At 44.6% G+C, this 26,263-nt stretch overlaps 1 protein-coding gene across 25 annotated transcripts in view; it reads left to right on the top strand.

Annotated features, from left to right (window-relative positions):
• LPIN1 (lipin 1) overlaps positions 1–26,263 on the top strand; it is a 158,874-nt gene that overhangs the window by 87,159 nt on the left and 45,452 nt on the right. For 15 of the 25 annotated variants that reach the window (XR_010136358.1, XR_010136359.1, XR_010136360.1 and 12 more), the window contains 11 exons: positions 1,207–1,407; positions 3,411–3,506; positions 7,004–7,311; positions 9,247–9,372; positions 13,006–13,113; positions 16,454–16,580; positions 19,161–19,467; positions 20,790–20,883; positions 21,849–22,039; positions 24,045–24,138; positions 25,356–25,425. Coding sequence is in view for 17 of the 25 variants with exons in the window: in XM_054548371.1 (XP_054404346.1) it covers positions 1,207–1,407; positions 3,411–3,506; positions 7,004–7,311; positions 9,247–9,372; positions 13,006–13,113; positions 16,454–16,580; positions 19,161–19,467; positions 20,790–20,883; positions 21,849–22,039; positions 24,045–24,138; positions 25,356–25,425 (1,722 nt within the window). In the remaining 8 variants the exon portion in view is untranslated. The remainder of the gene's footprint in view (positions 1–1,206; positions 1,408–3,410; positions 3,507–7,003; positions 7,312–9,246; positions 9,373–13,005; positions 13,114–16,453; positions 16,581–19,160; positions 19,468–20,789; positions 20,884–21,848; positions 22,040–24,044; positions 24,139–25,355; positions 25,426–26,263) is intronic. The other 10 variants (XR_010136364.1, XR_010136363.1, XM_054548373.1 and 7 more) reach the window with 2 other exon arrangements.

Below are 26,263 nucleotides of genomic sequence, written 5' to 3'. Positions count from 1 at the left end.
GTCAGACAGGCAGGCAAAGGCCACATGGAAATTGTCACAAACAAAAATCATTCATTTCCCTTCTCCAGTAAAAATAGTCATTTGTTTTTCAACTAATATCATCAAGTAGCTACTGTGATTGGCATGGTGGGGGATCCTAAGCTGTATGAAATAGTCTCTTTCCTCTACGGTCTTGAGATTTAGTGTGCAAAACCTGTCCATCATGACAGAAGAAGGGGCAGGTGGCAGTGGTCCTAAGGACAATGTAAACAAGCTTCATGGGACTGCAGAGGAGACAGGGCCTGGGGACAACTGAGATTAGACGTCATGGGGTCAAGGCTCTCTGTGCTGGACTCTGGGAGAGTGGAGACTGGTGGGCTTGCTGTGGGAGTTGGGGTGATAGGCCATGATGGGCCATGATGGGATGTGATGGACCCTGATGGGCCGTGATGGGCCGTGATGGGCCCTGATGGGCCGTGATGGGCTGTGATAGACTCTCGTGGACTCTGAAGGGCCATGATGGGCCATGGTGGACCCTGATGGACCCTGATGGGCTGTGATGGGCTCTGATGGGCCATGATGGGCCGTAACAGGCCGTGATGGACCCTGATGGGCCGTGATGGGCCGTTATGGACCCTGATGGGCCGTGATGGGCTGTGATGGACCCTGGTGGGCTCTGAAGGGCTGTGATGGGCCATGGTGGACCCTGATGGACCCTGATGGGCCGTGATGGGCCATGATGGACCCCGATGGGTTGTGATGGGCCCTGATGGGCCGTGATGGGCTGTGATAGACTCTTGTGGGCTCTGAAGGGCCGTGATGGGCCATGGTGGACCCTGATGGACCCTGATGGGCCGTGATGGGCCATGATGGGCTGTAACGGGCTGTGATGGACCCTGATAGACCGTGATGGGCCGTAATGGGCCGTAACGGGCCGTGATGGACCCTGATGGGCTGTGATGGGCTGTGATGGGCCGTGATGGGCCATGATAGACCCTGATGGGCTGTGATGGGCCATGATGGACACTGATGGGCCGTGATGGGCCCTGATGGACCCTGATGGACCCTGATGGGCCATGGGGGTGGATAGAGCACATTCCAGAAATGAGATGAGCTGAAAGTTGAGTGTGTAATCCACGTTTTTGAAATGGTGAGGAGTTCATTTTGATTGGCTCTTCCTCGGATTAATGTCGTGTCTGTGTGTGTTTTTTTTTGTCTGTTTTCCAGGTGCAGACCATGAATTACGTGGGGCAATTAGCCGGCCAGGTGTTTGTCACCGTGAAGGAGCTCTACAAGGGGCTGAACCCTGCCACACTCTCAGGGTGCATCGACATCATTGTCATCCGCCAGCCCAATGGAAACCTCCAATGCTCCCCTTTCCATGTCCGCTTTGGGAAGATGGGGGTCCTGCGCTCCCGAGAGAAAGTGGTGAGCTCTCAGGGCATGGGGACCTGGCACCGGCTGTCCTTAGAGAATGCCCTTGCACTCTGGTGATACCACCTGTCTTGAACTCTCAGACCCAGAGTTTTAGGTCTCCGTTGGAAATGGCCAGTCACGGAACTGACAGTGACTAATTGAAATTATTCTAGTTAGTATGGCTGTGTAAATTAAAGTGCCGTGGCACACACCACTGTTTATTAAGCTCCTGTATCTGTGGGTCAGGAATTCAGGCAGAGCACAGTGGGGTGGTTTGTCTCTGCTCTCTGGGGCCTCAGCTGGAAAGCTCAAAGGCTGAGGGCTGGAATCATCTGAACACTCACATTCTTTGTGACTGGTGGTTGATTCTGGCTCTTGACTGGGCTCTTTGCTGAGGCTGTTGGTCATACCAACTACCCATGGCCTCTCCACGTGGCCAGGGCACCCCACAACACAGTGGCAGTGGTGAGGTGAGCATCTTGAGAGGGAGGAAGCCAGGCAGATGCTGGATCTTATGGCCTAGCCTTGCAAGCCACATGGCGTCACCTCTGCTGTGCTCTACTGGTTGGGGCCATCACAAGCCTGCCTGGGCTCAAGGGGAGGAGAAATAGGTTTTTCTTGGTGGTGTCAATGGAAGAAGGATAAAGTTCATAAATTTGGGGAGGAGAACTAGGTTGCTGCCTGCAGGGTGGCCAATTCTGACAGGCTGCGAAGTGTAGCCTCCGGCCAGAAGCAGAAACAGACACTTTGAGGAAGGGGCAAAGAGACCAGGGATTTGTGCTGTCTGGGGTCACAGAATCTACATATTTAATAAGCCACAGGAGGGGTCATGAGTGTTCAGGAGAGGAAAACATGCACATGTGCAACTGAGCTTCCGCCTCTCCATGGGACCCATGTTCAAAACGTGATGGCACCAGCACCAGCCAAGGGTGGTGTTTTCTGGTGTCTAACATCAAAGGGTGGAGCAGAGGAAGGGAAAACCCTCAGGGCACATTCTCCCTAGACGGGCCAGGACCAGTTCCTGGGCTCTTATCAGGCAAAAAAAAAAAAAAGGCAGAGCAGCTTCTTTTATTGATACCAGTGCACAGTCTTTTGAAAGAGCTGGTTTCTGTTTGGCTCTTAGGGAGGAAAGCGTCGTGGCGGTTACTGAGGTGGGGTATGAGGAAGCCTGTCCTATCTCCCATTTCATCATGGCCTGGAACTCAGTTCTCAAGGTTTCTCTGGCGTCTCCTTGTCCAAGAGGGGGTCCGTTCAGTCAGTTGCGAGCTTAGAATTTTATTTCTAGTTTATTTTCAGGAGTGGCAAAGGGTCTGGAAGAGCAGGTAGGACCAGGATATTGATGTGGCCAGTTTTAGAAGACAGTCTGCCACACAAATGGAAAGAAACAAATCCTTACAAATAGGCATTTCATGCCCCCACCTAATGTGGATTTTGGGATGATGTCTCATGATTGGTCCTTTGAGTTAAGTTCAAGAGGAAGCTCTTCCTTGAGTATGTGTGAAGGATCCCAGCCAATAGTTGATGAGTTTTCCAGGGTGTAATTTCTAATGTCTGGGGCTGGGGAAGCTTTGACTGCAGCTTGAACTCTCACTAGCCATGTGACCCTGGGCTGGTCACTCCTCTTGTCTGGCCTCAGCTCCTCAGCCAAAAAAGGAGGAGCTAGACCAGATGGTCTCAGAGGAATCTTTCTATTAGCTTGCTGCAAAAATAATTGCAGTTTTGGCCATTATTTTTAATAATTATAATAATGGCCAAAACCGCAGTTATTTTTGCACCAACCTGCTGTTTTGGGTTCCATCTTTCCTGGTCAGGGGCCTGCCCTCCCGAACCCAGAACTCCTCCAGTGCTCAAGTGAAAGTTCCCTTGGATGGGACTGCCTGACTGAGACTGGAAGTTGTGTGGCACTTCAGGGTGTATGCGATGATAGCGTATCTGTGGAGGCTTGGCCATCCCCATGAAGTCTCCTGTTCTGGTGAAGGCAGCTCATTCTTTTCTTAACCATGTTTTCCCTTCAGGTTGACATAGAAATCAATGGGGAATCTGTGGATTTGCACATGAAATTGGGAGATAATGGAGAAGCATTTTTTGTTCAAGAAACAGATAATGATCAGGTAAGGAAGCCTGGGTGGTCAGGGTTACTTCCTAGTTTTGAGCTTTGAGCAATGGTTATCTGGAAACACGGCAGAAGTTTGTGCAAAGTAATACCAGCCCTGGCTGTGTGGACGATGGGGCAGAGAAAAGTGGGCGTTGATCTGTGTGGGGGATTTGAGCCAGATGGCCTAGGGGTGTGCTGAGTCCACACAGACTCAGCTCTCCTGGCTGGCTTCAGTTTGCTGACTGCTTCCCAGCAGACAGAGGAGGGATGGACTTCACACATGGGCCTGGACCACTGTCAGAGGTGTGTAGATTACATTGGTGTTTCAAATCTCAAATGCCCAATGTTCTTTTATTTAGTAAGTGGCTGAATTACTTTAAAAAAATATTTTAAAAGCTTTATTGAGATATACGTCACATATACACAATTTACCCATTTCAAGTGTACACGTAGTGGTTTTAGTATATTTACAGACAGATGCAACTATCACCACAGTCAAATTTAGAACCTTTTCATCACCCCCAAAAGAAACACCATAACCTTTAGGTATCGCCTCCCCTATACTCTACTTTCCAACCGCTGAGCCCTAAGTTACCACTAATCTTCCTATCTCTATAGATTTCCTTATTCTGAACTTTTGAATGGAAATATAGTATCCGGTCTTCTGTGCCTGTTTTTTTTGACTAATGTTTCAAAGTTCATCCAGGTTTTAGTATGTATCAATATTTTATTCCTTTTTATGGCCGAATAGTATTCCATTATATCTATAGACCGTGTCCATTCATCTGTTCCATTCATCATTACAAACAACTTGGGGCCGGGCATGGTGGCTCACGCCTGTAATCCCAGCACTTTGGGAGGTCGAGGTGGGCGGATCACGAGGTCAGGAGATCGAGACCATCCTGGCTAACAGGGTGAAACCCCGTCTCTACTAAAAATATAAAAAATTAGCCGGGCCTGGTGGCGGGCGCCTGTAGTACCAGCTACTCGGGAGACTGAGGCAGGAGAATGGTGTGAACCCGGGAGGCGGAGCTTGCAGTGAGCCAAGATCGTGCCACTGCACTCTAGCCTGGGCGACAGAGTGAGACTCTGTCTCAAAAAACAAAAAAAAAAACCCCAAAAAACCAAAAAAACCAACTTGGGTTGTTTCCACCTTGTAGCCATTGTAAACAACACGGCTGTGAACATTTGTATACAAGTTTTTGTGTGGACACGTGTGTTTGATTTTTCTTGGTTACGTACCTAGGAATGGCATTGCTGGGCCATGTGGTAACTTTACATTTAACATTTGAGGAACTGCCAGACTGTGTTACAAAGCAGCTGTTCCATTTTATATTCCCGCCAGCAGCGCACAAAGAGTTCTGATTTGTCTATACATCTTTGCCAATACTTTTCTGATTTTGTGATTCTAGTCATTCTAGTGGGTGTGAAGTGGTATCTCTTTATGGTTGTGATTTGTGTTTTCCTAATAACCAGTGGTGTCTGACATCTTTTTATGTGCTTATTGGCCATTTCTGAATCTTTGGAGAAATGTCTATTCAGATCCTTTGCTAGTTTTGTGTGTGTGTGTGGTTTTTCTTTTTTACTACTGCCTTGTTTGCCTTCATTATATATTCTAGGTACAAGTCCCTTATCGGGTATATGATTTGTAAATATTTTCTCCCATTGGGTGGGTTCTCTTTTCACTTTCTTGATGGTGTTCTTTGCAGCACAAAAGTTTTTAGTTTTAATGAAGTCTAATTTCTTTTTTTTTTTAAGTTTGTGTTTACCTTTTTAATGTATTCTGTTTTTTCTTTTGTTGTGCATTCTTTTGGTGTCATATGCATAAAGAGTCCTTTGCCAAATCCAAGGTCATGATTTATGTTTATGTTTTCTACTAAGACAAACCACTTCTTTAACTCTTTTGTTCACAGATGAAGCACCTTAAAGGGGTCTGATGTAGGGATTCCTGAATGAAATCGACTTGAACTAGTTCCTTTCCAGGAAGACAGCTATGATTAAAAAGGAACGGCTCTTTATAGCTCCAGGTTTAAAGCAAGTGTCCATAATTGCAGCTTCGGGACAGAATAGTCCCAGGCACTGCCTCCATCCTGCCCGCCCAGAAGGGCGGTGCCTGGGGAGGACCCACCATCTCTCTTTCCATGTTCTAGAGCAACCCTGTTGATACTGGGGATCCCTGCCCACCTGCTCTTCACCTCTCTTAGATGGGAAGACTCCGAAAATACTAATTGGTTCCTAATGGCCTTTGACAGAAACTCTTTGTACTGCATGTGGACACCTGCATTTTTAATTTCTATTTGTACCTGGCTTTAGATAGATTTTTGGCCGTCGGAGCTGAGGAAGCATTCTGGGCCAGCGTGCAGCGGGACCTGTTATGGGGGCTGCTTGCTGGTCTTGCTGGCCTGACAGGGTGCCTGTGGGTGGGGTGAGGCCTTGGAGGCCAGAGTATGTTCAGCTCCCTACTGATACCTCTTAGGACTCCCAGGATGCTGCTGGAAGCTGGGGAGCCTGTGTCCTTCAACACTGCTTGGTACTGCACGTGCCTGCGGGGGTCTGCCTGGCTGCCCATTCCCTTCCAGCCCACGGACAGCAAAGGGCCCTTCTCTGCTCTTGATCTGAGAATCTGTGCTGCTTCTCTAGTTGGTCCAGTCCAGCAGCCGGGTGAGATGACCTCTCACTCTCTTCCAGCCTCAGCTGTGTGTCTCAGGTGTAGACATTCTATTTCAGCATGTCTGATCCTCTCCAAACCTACTTGAATGATCAGCAGCACACTTTTATTTATCCCCTGTTTTATGTATATTCTTATTGTCAACAAGTTTCTCATACAAAATGAGGCATTCATTAATAAAATGATTACTAGAGTTTTATAAAAACTGTTGAATCATTACAAACAACTACTAAATGGACAGGTTATATTTTTTCCTTTTGTCTTTAAGGAGAGGATCAGTATCTACTTCCTCGATGTTCAGGGCCCTCCTTGGGCCCTGGTGCAGGCAGGTTCTTGGGCGGGGCTGTTGGTTTTATGTGTTTTTGGTTTTCAGATCATTACTATCTTAATTCAGTGCATATAAAAAAATACACAATACACATTCTCTTTCTCTCACACCCACTCATGCACACCCACATCTACACAGAAGTGCAAGAGTGCATCCAATTCCCAGCATAATATGGTGAGTCAAAGCCCATTTTTTTTCCTCTGTGCGCTGGATATTTCAGCCAAAGTTGAATTTTGGGGGCTTGAGATCACTGAGAATTATCTCCCGTTGTTAACATTACATAAATGCAGGATTGAGTACAAAGTGGCATTCAATACATTGTTGGCTTTCTGATCTTCTACCAGATTGGGCAGCCACATCTCCAGGTCACCGTGGCTGTGGCCTCTAGCTGGGCCATCTGCTGTGGCCCTCCCCAGGAGGTGCTTGGCCTCCGAAGTGAATACTGGAGGCCTCTGGCAAGGCCCAGCTTATACCCGAATTAACGAGGCTCTTTTTAGAAAACGTGTTCTTTTCTTAGGAAGTCATCCCCATACACTTGGCTACCTCCCCCATCCTGTCAGAAGGAGCTTCAAGAATGGAATGCCAGCTGAAAAGGGGCTCTGTGGACAGGATGAGAGGCCTGGACCCCGGCACACCAGCCCAGGCGATCGCTCCCAGCGAGACACCGTCAAGCAGCTCTGTAGTAAAGAAGAGAAGAAAAAGGAGGAGAAAGTCACAGCTGGACAGCCTGAAGAGAGATGACAACATGAACACATCTGAGGATGAGGACATGTTCCCCATCGAGATGAGCTCGGATGAGGCCATGGAGCTGCTGGAGAGCAGCAGGTAATAACTGTCCGGGGTGGAGGGCCTGTGCCAGAATCAGACAGTTAACTGTTCAAGGTTATTTTTATAAACTTTTCCCCCATAATTCCTTATTCTTTTATGGGTTTTAGACCAGTGGTCCCCAACCTTTTTGGCACTAGGGACCAGTTTTGTGGAAGACAATGTTTCCATGGACCGGGGGTGGATGGTTTTAGGATGACTCAAGCATATTACATTTATACTGCTCTTTATTTCCATTACTATTACATTGTAATATATAATGAAATACTTATACAACTCACCATCATGTAGAATCAGTGGGAGCCCTGAGCTTCTTTTCCTGCAACTAGACGGTCCCATCTGGGGGTGATGGGTGACAGATCATCAGGCATTAGACTCTCATAAGGAGTGCGCAGCCCAGATCCCTCACACGTGCAGTTCACAACAGGGTTCGCGCTCCTATGAGAATCTAATGCTGCCACTGATCTGGCAGGAGGAGGAGTTTAGGTGGTAATGTGAGGGATGGGGAGCGACTATAAACACAGATGAAGCTTTGCCAGCTTGCCCGCCGCTCACCTCCTGCCATGTGGCCCAGTTTCTAACAGGGGCATGGACCCCAGGGGTTGGGGACCCCTATTTTAGGCTGAATTTTGGAATCATGTGGACCCAATCCTAGAGTGGTATAAAGATTTGCTGTGCTGTAGCCAAGAGACAGTTGGTGATGTCAAACCTCCTTGGCTGATCACTTTAGCAGCCTGGGATGGAGTCAAGAAACAGGAACTGAGCAAATTAATAGTTCACGACCAAACCCATTTTCTTGGAACCTATTTATTCTTATTTGAGCACCAACTATGCACAGTTGGGCTGATTTATAGGCAAGGGCTGATTTCAGGCTTAAAAGTGAATGAAGAAAATGCTGTTTTCTCTATAAGCCAACTTTTTCCTTTTTAATTTTGACTTAGGTCCAAAGTTTAATGGAAATTTTGTTTCCTTTTTCTTTGCTGTTAACAGTGTGGTGAAATTCTGTTTGTATGTATTACTATTTTGGTGAAAAATGCCAGTTTTAAAAGATAAAATTCATTTTGAAAGGATATTTGATGTTTCAGATTTTTACATAATTCAGTATAATTTTTGATAATTTTGTTAACATAAAGAAGGGATAAGGAGAATCAGGAGTATCTTCCTGTGTCATTACTTGGAATAAAATATATCTTTTTTCTTGGTGAAAAATAAATGTTAACTGGCAACGAATATTGCTTTTCCCAACTACAGCCTCTAACCTGTGACAGGCTTAGAACCAGGGTCATTGGGCTTCTTATAATTGTCTTCTCTGCATGGCTGTTAAGTACAAAATTTAGTGGTAGGTGTTCCAGGTAACATCAACATATAGACAGATGGCCTCTGCATGATTGAAATTGTGAATTGTATTTAGTAGTGAGTGTGCTTATACCTGAAATGAGGTCATTTGCAGTTATTCTGTAATCATAAGGCATGTTTGGTTGATGCCATTTATTTCTTCTGTTAGACAAAACGTGATCGGCGTATGGTCATTGAGTTATTCAGCAGTTCTGCCTGTAGCTGGCAGGGGTTTTGTACCACCCTGGGTCCGGTTTGGGGCTGCTCTACCTCCCAGGCTTTTGGAACGTGACCGTGTAGGGTAGCAGGAGGTGGCACGATGGGAGGAGCCAGCAGTGTGATCACCGCATGTGTGTCTGAGTCCAAATGCTGAAACAAAATCATTTTACATTTAGAATTCAGCCAAAGCATTAGCACATAGACATGTTTATGGATGCTGGTATCTCACTTTTTCCCCCTCCACTGCCTGAAACAGATCTGGATGTTTAAAGAGATCATGTTAATTACAAAGCACTTAGAGCTAATCAAGAAAAAACTGGTACTTGATTATGAATCTATCATTAAGAATTCTTTGACTTTAATCTTTTTTTTCCCCTCTAGAACTCTTCCTAATGATATACCTCCATTCCAAGATGATATTCCTGAGGAAAACCTCTCCCTGGCCGTGATTTACCCTCAGTCAGCCTCATACCCTAATTCTGATAGAGAGTGGTCGCCCACTCCCAGGTAAGCTGTTCCCTGTTCCCCTGGCCCAGTGCAGAGGCTTAGAAGTCAGTGATAGGAAGCAATTCTAAGAAAAGAATGAAATAGAAATGAAAAGTGAAAATAATTAGGACCAGGAAAAACACGGTGTAGAGTCGGAGGTACAGATTAGGATTAAACACAGAACATATTCAGATCATACACTTATATCTGGTATCAGAATCCATCTGCAGATATGGCTGTTAGCTCCCTGGAGGTGAACTTGAAAGGAAAAACATGTAAATTACATCATGCTAATTGTTAATAGGGGAAAACACAGTGGCAGAGCCTTTCTTGATACTTAGCCCTAAGTAAAATTCAAAAACAGACATTGCTTCAGGAGCCGCTGAGGTCGTTCAGGGCTATTAGAATGGTGCCTCCGCCACACTTAATCCATTCTGCTGAATTCAAGAATATTTATTTCCCTGAAATGAACTCACAAATTGCCCTAGAGGAAAACTTGGAGAACTGGAGCTGCTCACTGTGCAGATGCCATCCTGATGACCCCAGAGATGTTTACATCAGTGACACCTCTGGGAATAGTGAGCCCCCTGGCTAGTTTTCAAAGGACTTGGGGAAGAGGGTAGATCTAAATCCTGTGTTCTCAACACAGGAAATAATATAACCCCCATTGGGATGAAAATTCATTCTTGGATGGCCACAAAATCTTAGACATTATAATGGTTTGTGGTCTCTAAGGGGCCACAGCATTAAAATCTCATGGTGGGTGGAGTTGGGCTATTAATTTCTCAGAATGCTCGGGGGCGTGTTGATAATGAAAAAGAGACTGAGAAACGCTGATCTAAATGCTAGTGACATCCTTGGGTTATTCGTACACCTCATGCTTTACATTCACTTCTGGTTCACGGTGGAAGTGTGCCAGCCCTTAGAAACTCTGGGTTCCTACCTGAAGCCAGTCTTATCAAAATGCCACCCCTGGTTCCAGTTTGATCAGGGTAACCTTGTGAATTAGCAAGCAGCAGTCCCCAGTGTGTGCTGACATGGAGGTTGGAGAGAAAATAGATATGTCCCATGCCTGGTTTCCAGCCAGTACTGATGTCGCAGGTTAGTCCAGCAGGCTGAGGCTGAGGCCTGTGACAAAGTCCCTGCATGGAGGTCTTCCTGCGTCAGAGCCTAGCCCTGTTCAATAGAAATGTAATAACTAGCTCCATATGTAATTTTAAGGTTTCCAGTAGCCATATTTTTAAAAAGTAAAAAAAAAAAAAAAAAAAAAGATGAAATTAATTTTAAAGCTATATTTCATTTGACCACAGTATTTCCAAAATATCATTTCAACAAGCAATCAATTTTAAAGAATTATTAATGAGATACATCACATTTCTGTTTTCATACCAAGTCTTTATAAACTCCATTATGTATCTCACATGTGCAGAACATCCCAATTTGGACCAGCCATGTTTCAAGTGCTCAGGAGCCACCTGTAGCTGGTGGTTTATTATATTGGACAGTGCAGATACAAGACCTTTCTAGATTCTCATTCTTTCTCTAGGTCTGTGGAGATAAAATCGTGGAGAGAAAAATAGTGCTTTAGGAGGAAAATAATGTAGAATATTTAGAACCCAATAGTAGATGAAAAAATCTGTTCAAGCACTGTACGTTAATTTTAAGGGTTTAAAAGAAACACTTTAAACACAACTCTGAGCATGTTTAATGCTCAAAACATCTGTAATGTTTTGCCTCATGAATGCAGCATAATGACTGATTCAGGTTATGTAGATCTGACCATCACCAAATGGAATGACAAATTAGGATAAATAGCTACATTTCCACATTTGGAATTAGGTATTTTCTGTAAAGAGACAATTGACAGCACACACGAGCAAATTTTTGGATTATGTAGTTTGATTAAGCACGAAAGTGTGACCAGAGATGATCACTCCTACACATGGGTGAAACAGAAAGTGAAATAGGCCATTTGACAGTTTCCTGTTTTTGTGTCTCAGAAAATTCACGCTGATTTCTTAGCAATTTCAGTATCCAGTGCTCTGTCATTATCAGATGTCTGAGTTTCTTTATTTTCTTAAAAATGTCATTGTTGAGAGTAGTCAAATACTTTATGTAATCTTATATATAATCTTTATATAAAGTATATATACTTTATAATTATATATAATCATATATAATCTTTATATAAAGTATATTATATATGATATATAATCTTTATATAAAGTATATTATATATACGATATATAATCTTTATATAAAGTATATATACGATATATAATCTTTATATAAAGTATATTATATATACCATATATAATCTATATAAAGTATATTATATATACCATATATAATCTATATAAAGTATATTATATATACGATATATAATCTTTACATAAAGTATATTATATATACGATATATAATCTTTACATAAAGTATATTATATATACGATATATAATCTTTACATAAAGTATATTATATATACGATATATAATCTTTACATAAAGTATATATACGATATATAATCTTTACGTAAAGTATATATACGATATATAATCTTTACGTAAAGTATATATACGATATATAATCTTTACGTAAAGTATATATACGATATATAATCTTTACGTAAAGTATATATACGATATATAATCTTTACGTAAAGTATATTGTATATACGATATATAATCTTTACATAAAGCATATATACGATATATAATCTTTACATAAAGTATATTGTATATACGATATATAATCTTTACATAAAGTATATTGTATATACTTTATATAATCTTTACATAAAGTATATTGTATATACTTTATATAATCTTTACATAAAGTATATTGTATATACTTTATATAATCTTTACATAAAGTATATATACGATATATAATCTTTACATAAAGTATATTGTACATACTTTATATAATCTTTACATAAAGTATATTGTACATACTTTGTATAATCTTTACATAAAGTATATTGTACATACTTTGTATAATCTTTACATAAAGTATATTGTACATACTTTGTATAATCTTTACATAAAGTATATTGTATATACTTTGTATAATCTTTACATAAAGTATATTGTATATACTTTATATAATCTTTACATAAAGTATATTGTATATACTTTATATAATCTTTACATAAAGTATATTGTATATACTTTATATAATCTTTACATAAAGTATATTGTATATACTTTATATAATCTTTACATAAAGTATATTGTATATACTTTATATAATCTTTACATAAAGTATATTGTATATACTTTATATAATCTTTACATAAAGTATATTGTATATACTTTATATAATCTTTACATAAAGTATATTGTATATACTTTATATAATCTTTACATAAAGTATATTGTATATACTTTATATAATCTTTACATAAAGTATATTGTATATACTTTATATAATCTTTACATAAAGTATATTGTATATACTTTATATAATCTTTACATAAAGTATATTGTATATACTTTATATAATCTTTACATAAAGTATATTGTATATACTTTATATAATCATATATAATCTTTAAAATATATATACTTTATATAATCTTATATATAATCTCACTTGATGTAATTGACCTCTGATTTTGTCTTTCTTTTAATGTGTATCACGTGGTGGTATCCAGTAGCCTGGTAGATTGCAAAAGGACTACCCCTCATCTTGCAGTTGCGGCCGAGGGAGGTCTGTCTAGTTCTTGCCCTCCACAGTCTTCCCTGTTCCATCCTTCGGAAAGGTAGAGGAGTTATTTTCCCCATTGGGATGTATTCAATAATGAAAAATTTGATCTAACTCTTATATAAGTCTATTTTACCATTAACCAAATTACTTATGAAGAAAATACCTGTAGATTATATGAAGTGAAAATTTTGATCTAACTCTTACAAATCAATTTCACTAACCAAATTACTTATGAAAAAATATGTATATAGATTACTCTTTTCCTTTCATTATAAGCATTTGTAGATGATCAGATTTTTTTTTTTTAAATTCCTAAATTTGGCTCTCTGGAAATTATGGTTAAGCATATAATTTTACCTAATTCTGTGAAGTGCTTTGAAAATGAGAATAATGAAATATAGCTTGGGAATATGATCTTCTGTTTTCTGTCTAGGGTTGTTTGACAAATAAGTTTACAAGATATTTTTGGAATGCCACTTTAATTTATTATAAACATTTAAGTAGTTTATTGGGCTGTCTGAATAATGGAGTCAGACACTTTCCACAGCATTTCTAGACCTTAATCTTGGAGAATGGCCTGGGCTGGGTCTCAGGCTGAGGATCAAAGGTTGGTGTGTTCACTCGATGTAGTCATCTCAGATTTCTGCCTTCATTCCCTCAGTTTTGACCTACCTACTTTGTGGACTTACATGGTTTACTTTATAAGCCTTAGCAAATGAAGCTATGATTAATTTGTACATGGAAAACCTTTTTTCTTTTTGATTAAAGAACCAGACCTCAGGATGTACTTCATTCAGAGGCTACATTTGCAGAAGAAAAGTCCGTTTAAAATGAGGAAAACAAAGTTGTAAACAGTTAAAAACTAATTAGCCTTATTGGGACTGGCAAAAATACTGAAAACTTTGATAAGGCTAATAATTACCTTATTTATGAACATCAGTCATTGACCTTGTAAGCTTACTTTTTTGAACAACCTTTGATCTTAAAATAATAATATTTCATGACAGAGCACTTCGGAGTCATCTTTCTGATAAATCCCACTTGGCAGTGGGCCCCATTCCCGGGTCCTCTTTGGTCCGTCTGAATTCTCTCAGTGACGGTCGGCAGAAAGCACATCTGTATTTGTGCACAAGACCTTTGGAGAAGGGTTGCTGTGGCCTGAACGGGCAGCATTTATGGTGGTGGCCTGTTTGCTGTCGGGGAGGGGCTTGCCGCAGACTTTGGCGTAGGGCTGGGCTCCTTATGCATGAGTTACACGCCTGAGTGCCTCTATGGGTTTTGTGGCTCGTGGCTTTTATGAAGGGACCAGAATGTTAGGAACTCTGGAGTTGGGAATTGCTGCAGGAGAACCATGTTCCGCATTTCGTTCTTCTAGAGCAGAGGTTGGTAAACCACGACCCATGGGTCAAATCCGGTCCACCATCTGCCTCTGTCAGACTTTCCCGGGCATAGGCAGTTGGTTTACATACTGGCTGTGGCTGCTTTCACACCACCACAGCAGCGAGTAGTTGCAACAGACGTCGTAAAACCCATAAAGCCCAAGATATCTGCCACTGGGCTCTTTACAGAAAACGTTTGCTGACCCCTGCTCAGAGCAAGCTTTGTCTAAAGGACTTTATTTCATTTAGTGACAGTGAGATAATTTATTGCTGCAAAGAACTTATAGCCAAATATGTTCTATTTTGTCTGGTAAAACAGAATGGCAAGAGCTTTTTAGACAAATACTTTGAGGTTTGGGAATAGCACCGTTGAGGGTGAGAAGCTGGTTTCGATGGACTTACTCCATGATGATGCTGGAGAAAGAGTGGATTGAGGTCACACTTGTAGGTACTGAGGCCCCTCACTGGAGGCCACAGCCTGCGCTTTTCCTATTGCAGTGATACTGAACACGTGACTGTAGACACTTCAGTGGCACAAAAGCGTTGTCTCATTGGAGAAGTCCAGTTGTGGAGCTGGAAGAGCAAGGAGGTTGAAAGGCCAGGAGCCTTTCCTACATGGATGTGTGGGGGCCCCACGTGCCTTCTCATAGGACTGCTCCCTAAAGGGCAGAAATGTGTGTCAGTTGGGAGCAGGGTGTCCCATTGCAGAAGCTCTCCTAGTGTGATGTCAGGAGCCTCCTCTCCCCAGGCAGGCGAAAGAGAGCGTGCAGGCTGTCCTGTGGCAGCACATCGTTAGAAGGGCTGGGAGTCGGGGGCACCAAGGGAGCAGGGACCACCCTCTGCTCCTGGGTGTGAGATGAGAGAGGTAGCACTTGGTCTGGCTGCTCTATGCAGCTTGATCAAAGAGATTCAGGATCAGTTTAGCCCACAGGGTCCCTGTTTGTTGGATACAAGTTATGTATCATCATGAACTCACCTTGTATTGACAGGAAAGTTATATTCAATTGGAGTTGAACTCTAGGTAAATGAGACCAGGAGCATCAGTCTCCGAAGAATAGATAAGGTCTGGGAAAGAAGATGGCAAGGGAAACTGAAAGCTTTATTTCCTGCTTTGTCTGAAAAACCCTGCCATCTTCCTCTACAGGAAATGATGTGGGAAAATAAGCAATAATTAACCATGTTATTATGCGGCAATAAATAATTACAAGAATTGCTGCTGTAAATAATATTTCTCTAAGTTGTTTAGAATACGGTGAGGATCTTGCGGATAAGTTAATGACTTTTGGATGGTTACTTTGGCTGGGCAGAAGTAAGACCTCGTTTGGGTCTTCAGAGTGAAAATTCCAGAAACATGGAGGTGGTTACTGAGCGAGCTTTAGCCAGTTGGTGAGTCCCTTGTGAAATATTCCTGGAAGACATAAGATCTTAGAAAATTTCAACTTGTAGGCTCCTGCTCAACGTTATCGAGTTTATTTGTGGCATCCAGCATCTTTGGTAAAATTGGCACATCATATAATTTCCCTGTTTCCAAGGCCAGTGCAGATTATAAATATTTAAAATATGGACTCTAATGAGTGCCTACCCGAGCCAACCAAGACCCTTTTGCAGCCCTCTGACAGCAGAGGAACTTGATTTGGAAACAGATTGCAGGAGATGCGAGTGCAGAGTGGGGTGGGGAACGGTGGTCTTTTTGAGGTAAGAACAGACTATTTTTCCCTTTCTCTTTCCATCTCTTTCTTTTGTAAAACGTCCTTTTCTGGGCTACTTCTTTTTCTCCTCTCCCCCGCGGGTGCACCAGGCGGCAGGGTGGGGCGGGCGACCCACGTGGAGCGCCTTTCGCGGGACACGCTTCCCTGCCCCCTGGTGGCCGGAGGAGGGATTTGTCATGAGGCTCCGCTCAGAGCGAACGTCAGCTGGGGATGCATTTTCTGGGCTATTTGAGCCATGGAGCTGGGCCCAAAACATTTACAAAAGTTTCTTTTCCCACCTTAATTTTCGCTTTGTGTTTTCCTTAAGTCCTTCTGGTTCCCGACCTTCAACACCTAAAAGTGATTCAGAATTGGTCAGCAAGTCCACGGACAGGACAGGGCAGAAGAACCCAGAGATGCTTTGGCTGTGGGGAGAGCTGCCACAGGCTGCTAAGGTGAGAGTCTCTTCAATTCTGCCACGGACCGAAGATTTCTAACTTAGCTTAAATTACATGGAATTAGTATCATAGCACAGCCAAGAAACACAGCTACCAGGAGCCAGAGGTAAACCAAAATATATTAAGGGTTAGCCTTGAATGTTGGAATTACTTTCTTCCACGTTACCAACGTTATAGAGAGGTCTCATTGCTTTTGTAGATTTTAAACCTATGGGATTCCTCTTAGGATTTACTTTTTTTTTTTTTTTTTTGAGACAGAGTCTCACTCTGTCACCCAGGCTGGAGGGCAATGGCTCTATCTTGGCTCACTGCAACCTCTGCCTCCCAGGTTCAAGCGATTCTCCTGCTTCAGCCTCCCGAGTAGCTGGGATTACAGGCGCATGCCACCACGCCCCACTAATTTTTGTATTTTTAGTAGAGACGGGGTTTTACCATGTTGGCCAGGCTGGTCTTGAACTGCTGACCTCAAGTGACCTGCCTGCCTCCGCCTCCCAAAGTGCTGGGATTATAGGCGTGAGCTGCTGTGCCCAGCCAGGATCTGCATTTTCTATCACAGCTAAATGCAAATTAAATTAAAGAAATATAACTTACACACAATCTTGCTGTCTTGAAACTGTAAACAAAAATAGCTTCCGGCTCTTGAGTCTGCTAGGTCAGTGATGACTGGAGCAAAGCCACAGGGAAAGAGATGTGGACTTTTGGCCCATTGAAAGAGAAGCTGAATTGTGAGAGCTGGAATCCACATGTTCTTGTGTCCCTCACACAGAGAGACATCTGGGAGAGCCCTGGGAGAGGGAGAGCCCTGGGAGAGCCCTGGGAAAGGCTAATAGAACAGAAATGAAAGATTTCAGCCTAATAGATAAACAAAGTCAGAAAACCTTAAGGTTTTGATTCATCAAGTAGTAAATATTTCTGGGCCCTCATTGTTGGTGGGACCCTGAATTTGACCCTGTGGAGATCTCCAAAATAAATAGAGAAGCAGCTGAGTGTAGTGGAGAGAATGAGGGCCTGGGAGGCAGCAGGTTATTCTGGGTTTGAGTCCTCACTGCACCGCTTGCTAGAAAGGTGACCTTGGGCAAATGAGTAGACTTCCCTGAACCTCAGTGTCTTCATCTGTAAAACTGTGAGAAAATGACAGAATTGTTGGGATGTTAGAAGGGCTAATGTAGGTATGTGAAGTATCTGGCACCTGTAGGCCCTCTGAATATTTGCATTCTTTCTCCTTGGCTGTGCCACATGCACGCTGACCCCCAGTTTTCGTATCTTGGAAATGCAGTGGGTTTGCATGTAGGCACATAATTGGTTCAGCAAATATGTTTCTAAAAACATGAAATGAACACAGTCTTTTCTTTCAAGAAATTTTATTTGGTATGCTAATGTATTATAAGCATCTTGAATTATGTTATTATATCACAAACTTTAAAAAATATTGTAAGGCCCTTAGAAGATGCTATATAGCCTCTTGCATCCCCAGTAAATGCTTGTAATATAAATGAATGAGTGAGTGAGTGAATGAATGACTATTGAAAACATCCCTTATAAAGAGTCAAGATGGGCAGCTTTTTGGAGAGTAGTCTGTTGAGGCCAAAGTTGTGGATCCATTTCCCTTCTAAATTATATTTAGATTTCATAGAAAAATGCTGATTTCCCTGTCCACAGCTATGGTGCTGACCCAGCCAACTCTGTTTGCAAGTTTATGTCATTAGTTGCTGGAGAAACAGCATGGAAGTGCAAATCCATCACTTCTACTGGCAAAATAGTTGTAACCACAGATTTTCTGTAGCATTGTTTTCGTTTGCAGTTGAAGCTGTTTGATCAGATAGAGAAGTGAATGCTTTCTCCCCTCTTTTTAGCCCATGAATTGCATTTTGGTTTTTGTTTGAATAAATCTTTTCTGTAACTGGAAATCCCTCTGGTGGTAGAATCAGAAATGCTAATTTCTCACTCATGTGAACCAACTATCACCAAATCTTTACTTATTCACTCATGTTTTGGGAATAAACTTTATTGAAATATGCATACAGAGAAATACACACATTGTAAATGTATAGCTCAATACATTTTCACAGCAGGAACAGATCTGTGCAACGTGCACCCAGACCGAGAAGCAGAGCATGACCAGCAGCGTGGAAACCCCCACTCTTTGCGGTCACTGCTCAGACTGACTCCTCTGCTCCCTGCAAGGGGAAACTTGATCTTAACAGCAGAGATTAGTTTTGCAAGATTCATTCATGTTGTTGGTGTAGCTGTAATTCATTTATTCTCATGGCCACTGAGAATCCCAGTGTGTGTGAATAGACTTGTAATCTAACAGCATTTAGGGTGCTCCTGCCTGTTGGCATTGCTAATCTCTCTTCTCTTTGGCAGCTGATGTTTTACAGGAAAGTTCATTTGCTTTGGACCTAATATTCTTGGTTTCTGGACTTTTTGGCAGTTATAGAAATCACCAGGTGATTGCTGAGGCTTAAAAGTTCTGCCTACTTTTGATTACTTGTTCTCCTTGGGTCACGCAGTTTTTCTGGTTGCCTCTGTGCTGACCTTCTCTCTCTCTCTCTCCCTCTCTCCTCTTTGCTCTAGTCTTCTTCTCCACACAAGATGAAAGAGTCCAGCCCATTGAGCAGTGGAAAAATTTGCGATAAAAGTCACTTTCAGGCCATTCACAGTGAATCTTCAGACACTTTTAGTGACCAATCGCCAATTGTGGTCGGGGGGGCACTTTTGGACCAGAACAAGCCTCAGACAGAAATGCAGTTTGTGAATGAAGAAGACCTGGAGACCTTAGGAGCAGCAGCGCCGCTCTTGCCCATGATCGAGGAGCTCAAACCCCCCTCTGCCAGTGTAGTCCAGACAGCAAACAAGACGGATTCTCCTTCCAGGAAAAAAGGTACCAAGGCTGGGGCTTCCCGGCTGTCTTTCTGTTCATAGTTTGTGCTCACTCTACACATGACAGGTCCTTTCCAAAGTTCCAAGGAAACTGAGGTAGAAACTGAACCGTGACAACGATCATGTTCAGTCTGAGCTCTTCGGCGGAATATATTAATTATCGGAATTTAGTCATAGGAAATCAGACATGAAGGAGGCCTTGAGGATCATGTAGCAAACTTCATTTTACACACTGAGGCTGCTTGCTGAGACCTGGGAGAGTTAAGTCCTTTTCAGCACACCATGGGACCCATAAGTGTGACTTTTATAAAGCTGATTATTAGGTTAATCCTGGCCACCTCTCTCCTTGCTCTGTGTTGTTTTCCATCCCCTTACCCACTGTAATTTCTGCATACCATTTATCACAATTTCAAATGATCATTATTTTATTGATTTATTTTTGCCTGACTCCCCCTTAGAGTATGTGCTGTCTGAGATCAAGAGTCTTTTGTATCTAACTTGCCTTTCTCTCCTCGGCACTTGGCATAGTGGTTGGCACACAGTGGGCGCTCTGCGTTGGTTTAATGCACTCCTGGCTGTGTGTCAGTATCAACGATGCCAGGCCTGATCTCCATCCACCCAGCAGCTTCGTGTGGTTTTCTAGAATTATATGGACCAATTACATCATTCTCTGCCAGAAGTAAAGAGGACATTTGAAGTCACCATGCCCAGTGTCTGAGAATGCACAGTGTGGGATGCTTTGCATCGGGGTATTGATGGAGAAGTGCCTAATGAAAGCTTTTATCGTTTCATAGTAAGTGTAATAATAATGGTAATAGCCTCAATGCGTTGAGTGCTCAGTACACTTCAGGCACTTTACGGAGGAGGAATGAGGCTCAGCAAGTTAACTAACTTGATCCAGGCCACACGATGGTGGATGACGGCCCTGGTTTATGGACCTTGGTGATCTACGGTCATGTTGTACTGCCCACCATTTTCCAATGGGAAAAACACAGTCTGTGGCCTCCAGCGAGGGGCCTCGGTACCTACAAGTGTGACCTGAATCCACTCTTTCTCCAGCATCATCATGGAATAAGTCCGTCGAAACTGGCTTCTCACCCTCAATGGTGCTGTGCCCAGACCTCAAAGTATTTGTCTAAAAAGCTCTTGCCATTCTGTTTTACCAGACAAAATAGAACATTTGGAACTGTTGTGGTTCTTGAGCAGTTTGGGTACCTGGGAGCAAATCTGCACATAGTGTTTAAATGCTGTTTCTATAGATACAATACCATAAGTTCATTTCTAGAAGAGTGGTTTTCTGACTTGAGCCATTTGCCCTTTTAGATAAACGAAGCCGACATCTTGGTGCTGACGGCGTCTACCTGGATGACCTCACAGACATGGATCCTGAAGTGGCGGCCCTGTATTTTCCCAAAAAGTAAAATTCCTCTTAATTCCTCACATCATTTCCTATAATCTGAATATCATTCTGTGTGAGCCCAGTTTTCCCTTATGTTTGATTAGAAAGTGTGCAAGACAGCTGGGCGCGGTGGCTCACGCCTGTAATCCCAGCACTTTGGGAGGCGGAGGTTGGCGGATCACTTGAGGTCAGGAGTTCAAGACCACCCTGGCCAACATGGTGAATCCTTTTTCTACTGAAAATACAAAAATTGGCTGCACGTGCTGGCATGCACCTGTAATCCCAGCTACTCGGGAGGCTGAAGCAGGAGAATTGCTTGAACCTAGGAGGCGGAGGTTGCATTGAGCCGAGATCATGCCACTGCACACCAGCCTGGCCCACAGAGTGAGACTCCATCTCAAAAAAAAAAGAAAAAAGTGTGTGAGAGAGAGGCAGTGGGAGCCTCCCACTGCCTTGTGAAATGCGCCTGCTCTCCGTGGACATAAGGGTGTGGGCACTGGGCGGCGTCCCCACCTCTGGACAGGGACGCAGCACCAGGCTGCCCTCCCCGCAAAGCCTGAGGTCATGTTGTCCACAGTAGTCATGGTCCACAGCCCGATAAGTGGCAGCTGTGCAGGCCTTTCTTCCCCCAGGAGGGTCTCCTGTGATCCTGGGGACCCACCCTCAGTCCCCTTGCGATCTAGGGCAGGGCTGGCGCCTGGAGGGGAAGGGCAGGGAACAGCGAGGACAGCTTGCTGCTTCTTCAGTATATTTTAGGGGGATACAGGGAGATGCAGCCGGCTGAGAAATAATGGTTTTCTCCCCTAAGCTAAGGCGTTTAATGTCTCTTTCCTTGTCGTGGTACTTTAATAAACATCTGTGCTGAGATGCAGCCGTCTGCGGCTCTGAGGGTGGCCGCGTGCCCAGAGCATCACTGGATGGCGATGTAGGACCCTGGACTGGGACAGTCCTCAGCCGGTCTCTGCCGCTTTTCCTCCTTCCAGCGGAGATCCTTCCGGACTCGCAAAACATGCCAGCGACAACGGAGCCCGGTCAGCCAACCAGTCCCCGCAGTCGGTGGGCAGCTCGGGCGTGGACAGTGGCGTGGAGAGCACCTCGGACGGGCTGAGGGACCTCCCTTCCATCGCCATCTCCCTCTGCGGGGGCCTCAGCGACCACCGGGAGATCACGAAAGGTACCGCGGGCCTCGCGCGGGCGCCCTCTGGTGGCCGCCGGTCAGAAGGCGCAGAGGCTTAGGCTTCTCCAAGGAGTGCGTGTCAAGGCAGCTTTTCCCTTGGCTGCGGTTAATGATAGCACAGATGATAGCACCGAACTCATAATCCCGATGTTTCCGGCTTGCAGTTAGTCGGCCTCAGAGTTCTGTGGGTCACACATGGCTCAGGCCATCGTTGTGTGTCTCTTGTGCCCCAGGCCAGCACTGCAGAGACGACCTCCAGAGGCCTGCAGGCTAGAGCGGGTGTCAGTCTAATTAAATTAGAGGGCGTCGGCAGCGGGAGAGAAGCGCGCCGGCGCCTTGGAACAGGGAGGTCTGAGTTTGTCAGAGGAGGTCTGGGAACTTTTCCCAGCTGGATTCAAAGGGCATTAATAGGGTGGGCTTAGGTGATTCATTCATAGCACCTGCCATATTCGTAGCAACGCCCTCCCAGGGCCTCCTGACAGTTCCGTGGCGGGGTGTGCCCAAGTCCCCCAGCGGGTGCAGTCAGCAGTTATCAGCTGGTGGACACGGGGACTAGACACAGTGGCCCTACACCGCTCCTGTCCCCTCTCTCACCACTGCCTCTTTTCCATCCCCTCGTGGTATTTCTAGCAGGGAAGGGGCCGAGGCTGTGTACTTCTTCCCTCTACCTCTCAGGAGCCACCCCCATCTCCCCTTCCACCCAGGGCTGCCATGTGAGACTCCTGCGTCCATCCTGGTCCCTTCAAGGCTTTGGGAATTTTTTCTTGTGCAAAGATTGAGACCTTTTTGTTTTCACGCCGGTGCCAGCCAGTCCTTTGAGAGCGGAAACAAGATTGTGTGCTGGGTCCCGCCGGCTCCATTCATTCACTCAGTTTTCCTAGGGCCACACATTAATACCCAGCCTCACTGTGTTTCTGAAGTCATGGGGGCTCTCTGGACACTGGCGTGAGGAGGCCCCTGGGCGTTTCCTCCCTGATATACATGAGCTGGTGGGGGTGGGGTGGCAGCACTGACAAGGCTGGGCACCGTTATCTGAGTGTTATCTCATGGGGCCGGGATCTGCAGCTGTCCAGTCCTTATAGGTGAGGCCAGATCGTCACAGTCAGGAGACCCCAGGAGAGTCCCCGGAGGTCCTGATCAGGGCTCTGAGGGCGCATGTTGAAGCCAGTCAGGCTGGCATCAAGACCCAGGGACTCTTTTCCTGGACGGAGGATATTCTCAGTGTCTGATGTCTGCTGGGTTTCGGTTCGGTTCAGGGTAAATAGGAGCTCCCAGGGAAGGAGTGGGCGTGGCTCTGGGCCCGGGAGATGGTCAGAACCGCGGTCAAGGCTTAAGGTACAGCCCAGCTGCCAGAGCCCATCAAAGAACTGAGGGTCCAGGGCTGAGGTCTGGGCCTTCTGACCCTGCCACCTTCTCCTCTGCTCTGATCCTGGTGGGGCTGCCCCACCACGATGAGAACAGTGCCCTGCCTGCTTCTGATTGTGGTGGAGGCAGCCCTATTTTTGAAAGGGCCCTATGCTTTCTATTTACGACCTTATCAGTCCCCATGACCACCCTAGGAAGCAGATGTGGTTATTATCCCCATGCTAGAGGAGGGAGCTGGGGCTGGGAGGTGAACCACTTGCCCAGGGTCACCCCAGTAATCATGACGTCTGCCGAGGGATCCTGGCTTCTGCGCTGTGCATAGCCATGACTCTGCCTGTGAAGATGCACATATGTGCTGTTTTCACCCCTACTCCCTGTGTGAACATATGTGCCCCAACTAAGGTACACGTCCCCCAACATCCTCAGACTTGCCCTGGCCTCCCTGCATTGCTGCGCAGATGCCGCCCTCCAGGTAAAATGGTGCGGCCTTTACAAATACATTTTATAGGATTGTCTGCACAGTTGGAATGCACAAACTCTCAGAAAACACTTGTGAGTGAGCAAATGAAAGGTAGGCCTAATTTTGAACTGAATTTTCTTTTTCTTTTTCCCTGATCCTCTGCAATTGCTGTCACAGATGCATTCCTGGAGCAAGCTGTGTCGTATCAACAGTTTGTGGACAACCCTGCTATTATCGATGACCCCAATCTCGTGGTAAAGATTGGGAGTAAGTAAGTACCTCTTGAAAGTCACTTTGGCAGTAGCATGATACTGTTTCTGTTTCATGTTTTCTAATAGACCTAGACATTAAGCCTTAGAAATATATAAAATAAAGACTTTTCTACGTTGCATTATTGCATTATCTTCACTGTGGTCGGAGTTCCATGCCAATAGAATTGGCAGTATAGCTGATAGGTTCAGATAGCTCTCAGTCTTGTGAGTTTTCATTTCTTTTCTTTTTTTTTTTTTGAGACAAGGTGTAGCTCTGTCTCCCAGGCTGGAGTGCAGTGGTGCAGTTGTAGCTCACTGTAGCCTTGAACTTGTGGGCTTAAGAGATCTTCCCACCTTGGCCTCCCAAAGTGCTGGGATTTCAGGTGTGAGCCACTACACCCAGCTCAATGTTCTTATTGAATGTGAATAGTCACACTCTGCAGTACATGGGTATATCAGAGTAGCCTACATCTCTACCCTTTTGAAAAACTTCATTATTGGCTGGGTGTGGTGGCTCATGCCTGTAATCCCAGTACTTTGGGAGGCCGAGGCGGACGGATCACGATGTCAGGAGATCGAGACCATCCTGGCTAACACGGTGAAACCCCGTCTCTACTAAAAATACAAAAAATTAGCCGGGCGTGGTGGTGGGTGCCTGTAGTCCCAGCTACTCAGGAGGCTGAGGCAGGAGAATGGCGTGAACCTGGGAGGCGGAAGTTGCAGTGAGCCAAGATAGCGCCACTGCACTCCAGCCTGGGTGAAAGAGCGAGACACCGTCTCAAAAAAAAAAAAAAAAAAAAAAAAAAAAAAGAAAAACTTCATTATCTGAGGGCAAGGGATGTACAGGTATTTTTGCAGACTGTTAGCAAGCTTTTCTCCCTTAAGCCATGAATGTTTTACACCTGGTTGCCTTTTCCTTGACACGCGGCAAGAAATACCCCAAGCACGTTGTGGTTTGGTGCAGCAGCTGTACAGTGGGATTTGGGCTGCTGGCACGTCCAACTGTCTGCCCTGCTGGCACGGCTGCTGCTGGGCCCTCACTGGCTGCTGGGGTGAGGTGGAGGGGAGCCTCTGCCTGGGGGTGATATGGGGGGAGGGCTGGGGGCTAGCAAGAGTATTGAGCTCCTTAAGGACCTCGCTGGAGTCCCGAGCTTTCCTTGACTACTTTATATGACATTGGAAAGGTTTTCAGTCTGAGCCTCGGTTTTTTGACATCTATTTCATTGTTTTCTGTTAGATATTATAACTGGACAACAGCAGCACCCCTCCTCCTGGCAATGCAGGCCTTCCAGAAACCTTTGCCAAAGGTGAGCTTTAACATGAAAAAGAAAAGGGGACGCTAGAAATGATGGGTAGCTTCATCTGGGGTGGTTGGAATTTCACTTTTATTTTGGAAACCACAGAGTTAATTCCACTGTGCTCTTCTGAAGTTCATGAGTGTACAGGCCAGGAGTTTCAGATCTCTCTCTTGTACCTTGCACATGGTTCCCCCTCCTCCTTATCAAGGCAAAACCTCCCAGTCATGGTCGAGCGGACCAAAGATTCCTTTCTCAATATCTGCCGTGCAAGGGGTACAGGTGGAGGCTGAGCAGACAGGTGCCAGGACCTCAGAGCCCAGTGAGGACAAAGGGAGATGAGTGTCACCCTGGAAGGGTGGAGCAGGCATCAGGGTCAGGCGCAGGTGCCCTGTGTCAAGTGTCAAGTGTCAGTGTCAAGTGCTGCTCAGCCAGGAAGCCAGCCCCATGCCTGATTCTCTGAGGCCACAGCTAGTACAGGGCCTGGACAGCTCCCAGTCTACAGGGGAGAGTAGGTAAGCGGCCGTAGGGAGGAGTTAGGAGGGCAGCCACGCCACCTGCCAGTCTGCAGTGTTCTCATCTTACCCCAAACAATTCACTAGACAGTCAGCCCGGAGTTGTTAATTTTTTCAATGATAGATCTTCCTGCTAGATTATACGTTCTTTGCTGCAGAGACTGCCTTAGGCTTGTTTGTATCCTTTGTGTGCTTAGCAAGCTTTTGTATGGCTTAGGAGGTTGCAGTCGGTCAGCCAGTTCTAACACTTGAGATTCTTGAAGGTCTAATCGGACTTTGTTGAGTCTAGGCTTGCTCCTTCCTGGGTTTGTGTATGTGTGTGTGTGTGCCTGTGC

Source organism: Pongo abelii, chromosome 12 (assembly GCF_028885655.2).
Source record: "Pongo abelii isolate AG06213 chromosome 12, NHGRI_mPonAbe1-v2.0_pri, whole genome shotgun sequence".
NCBI classification, from domain to species: domain Eukaryota; kingdom Metazoa; phylum Chordata; class Mammalia; order Primates; family Hominidae; genus Pongo; species Pongo abelii.
The sequence above is the reverse complement of the archived record's forward strand: the minus strand, read 5'-3'. Positions and strand labels throughout refer to the sequence as shown.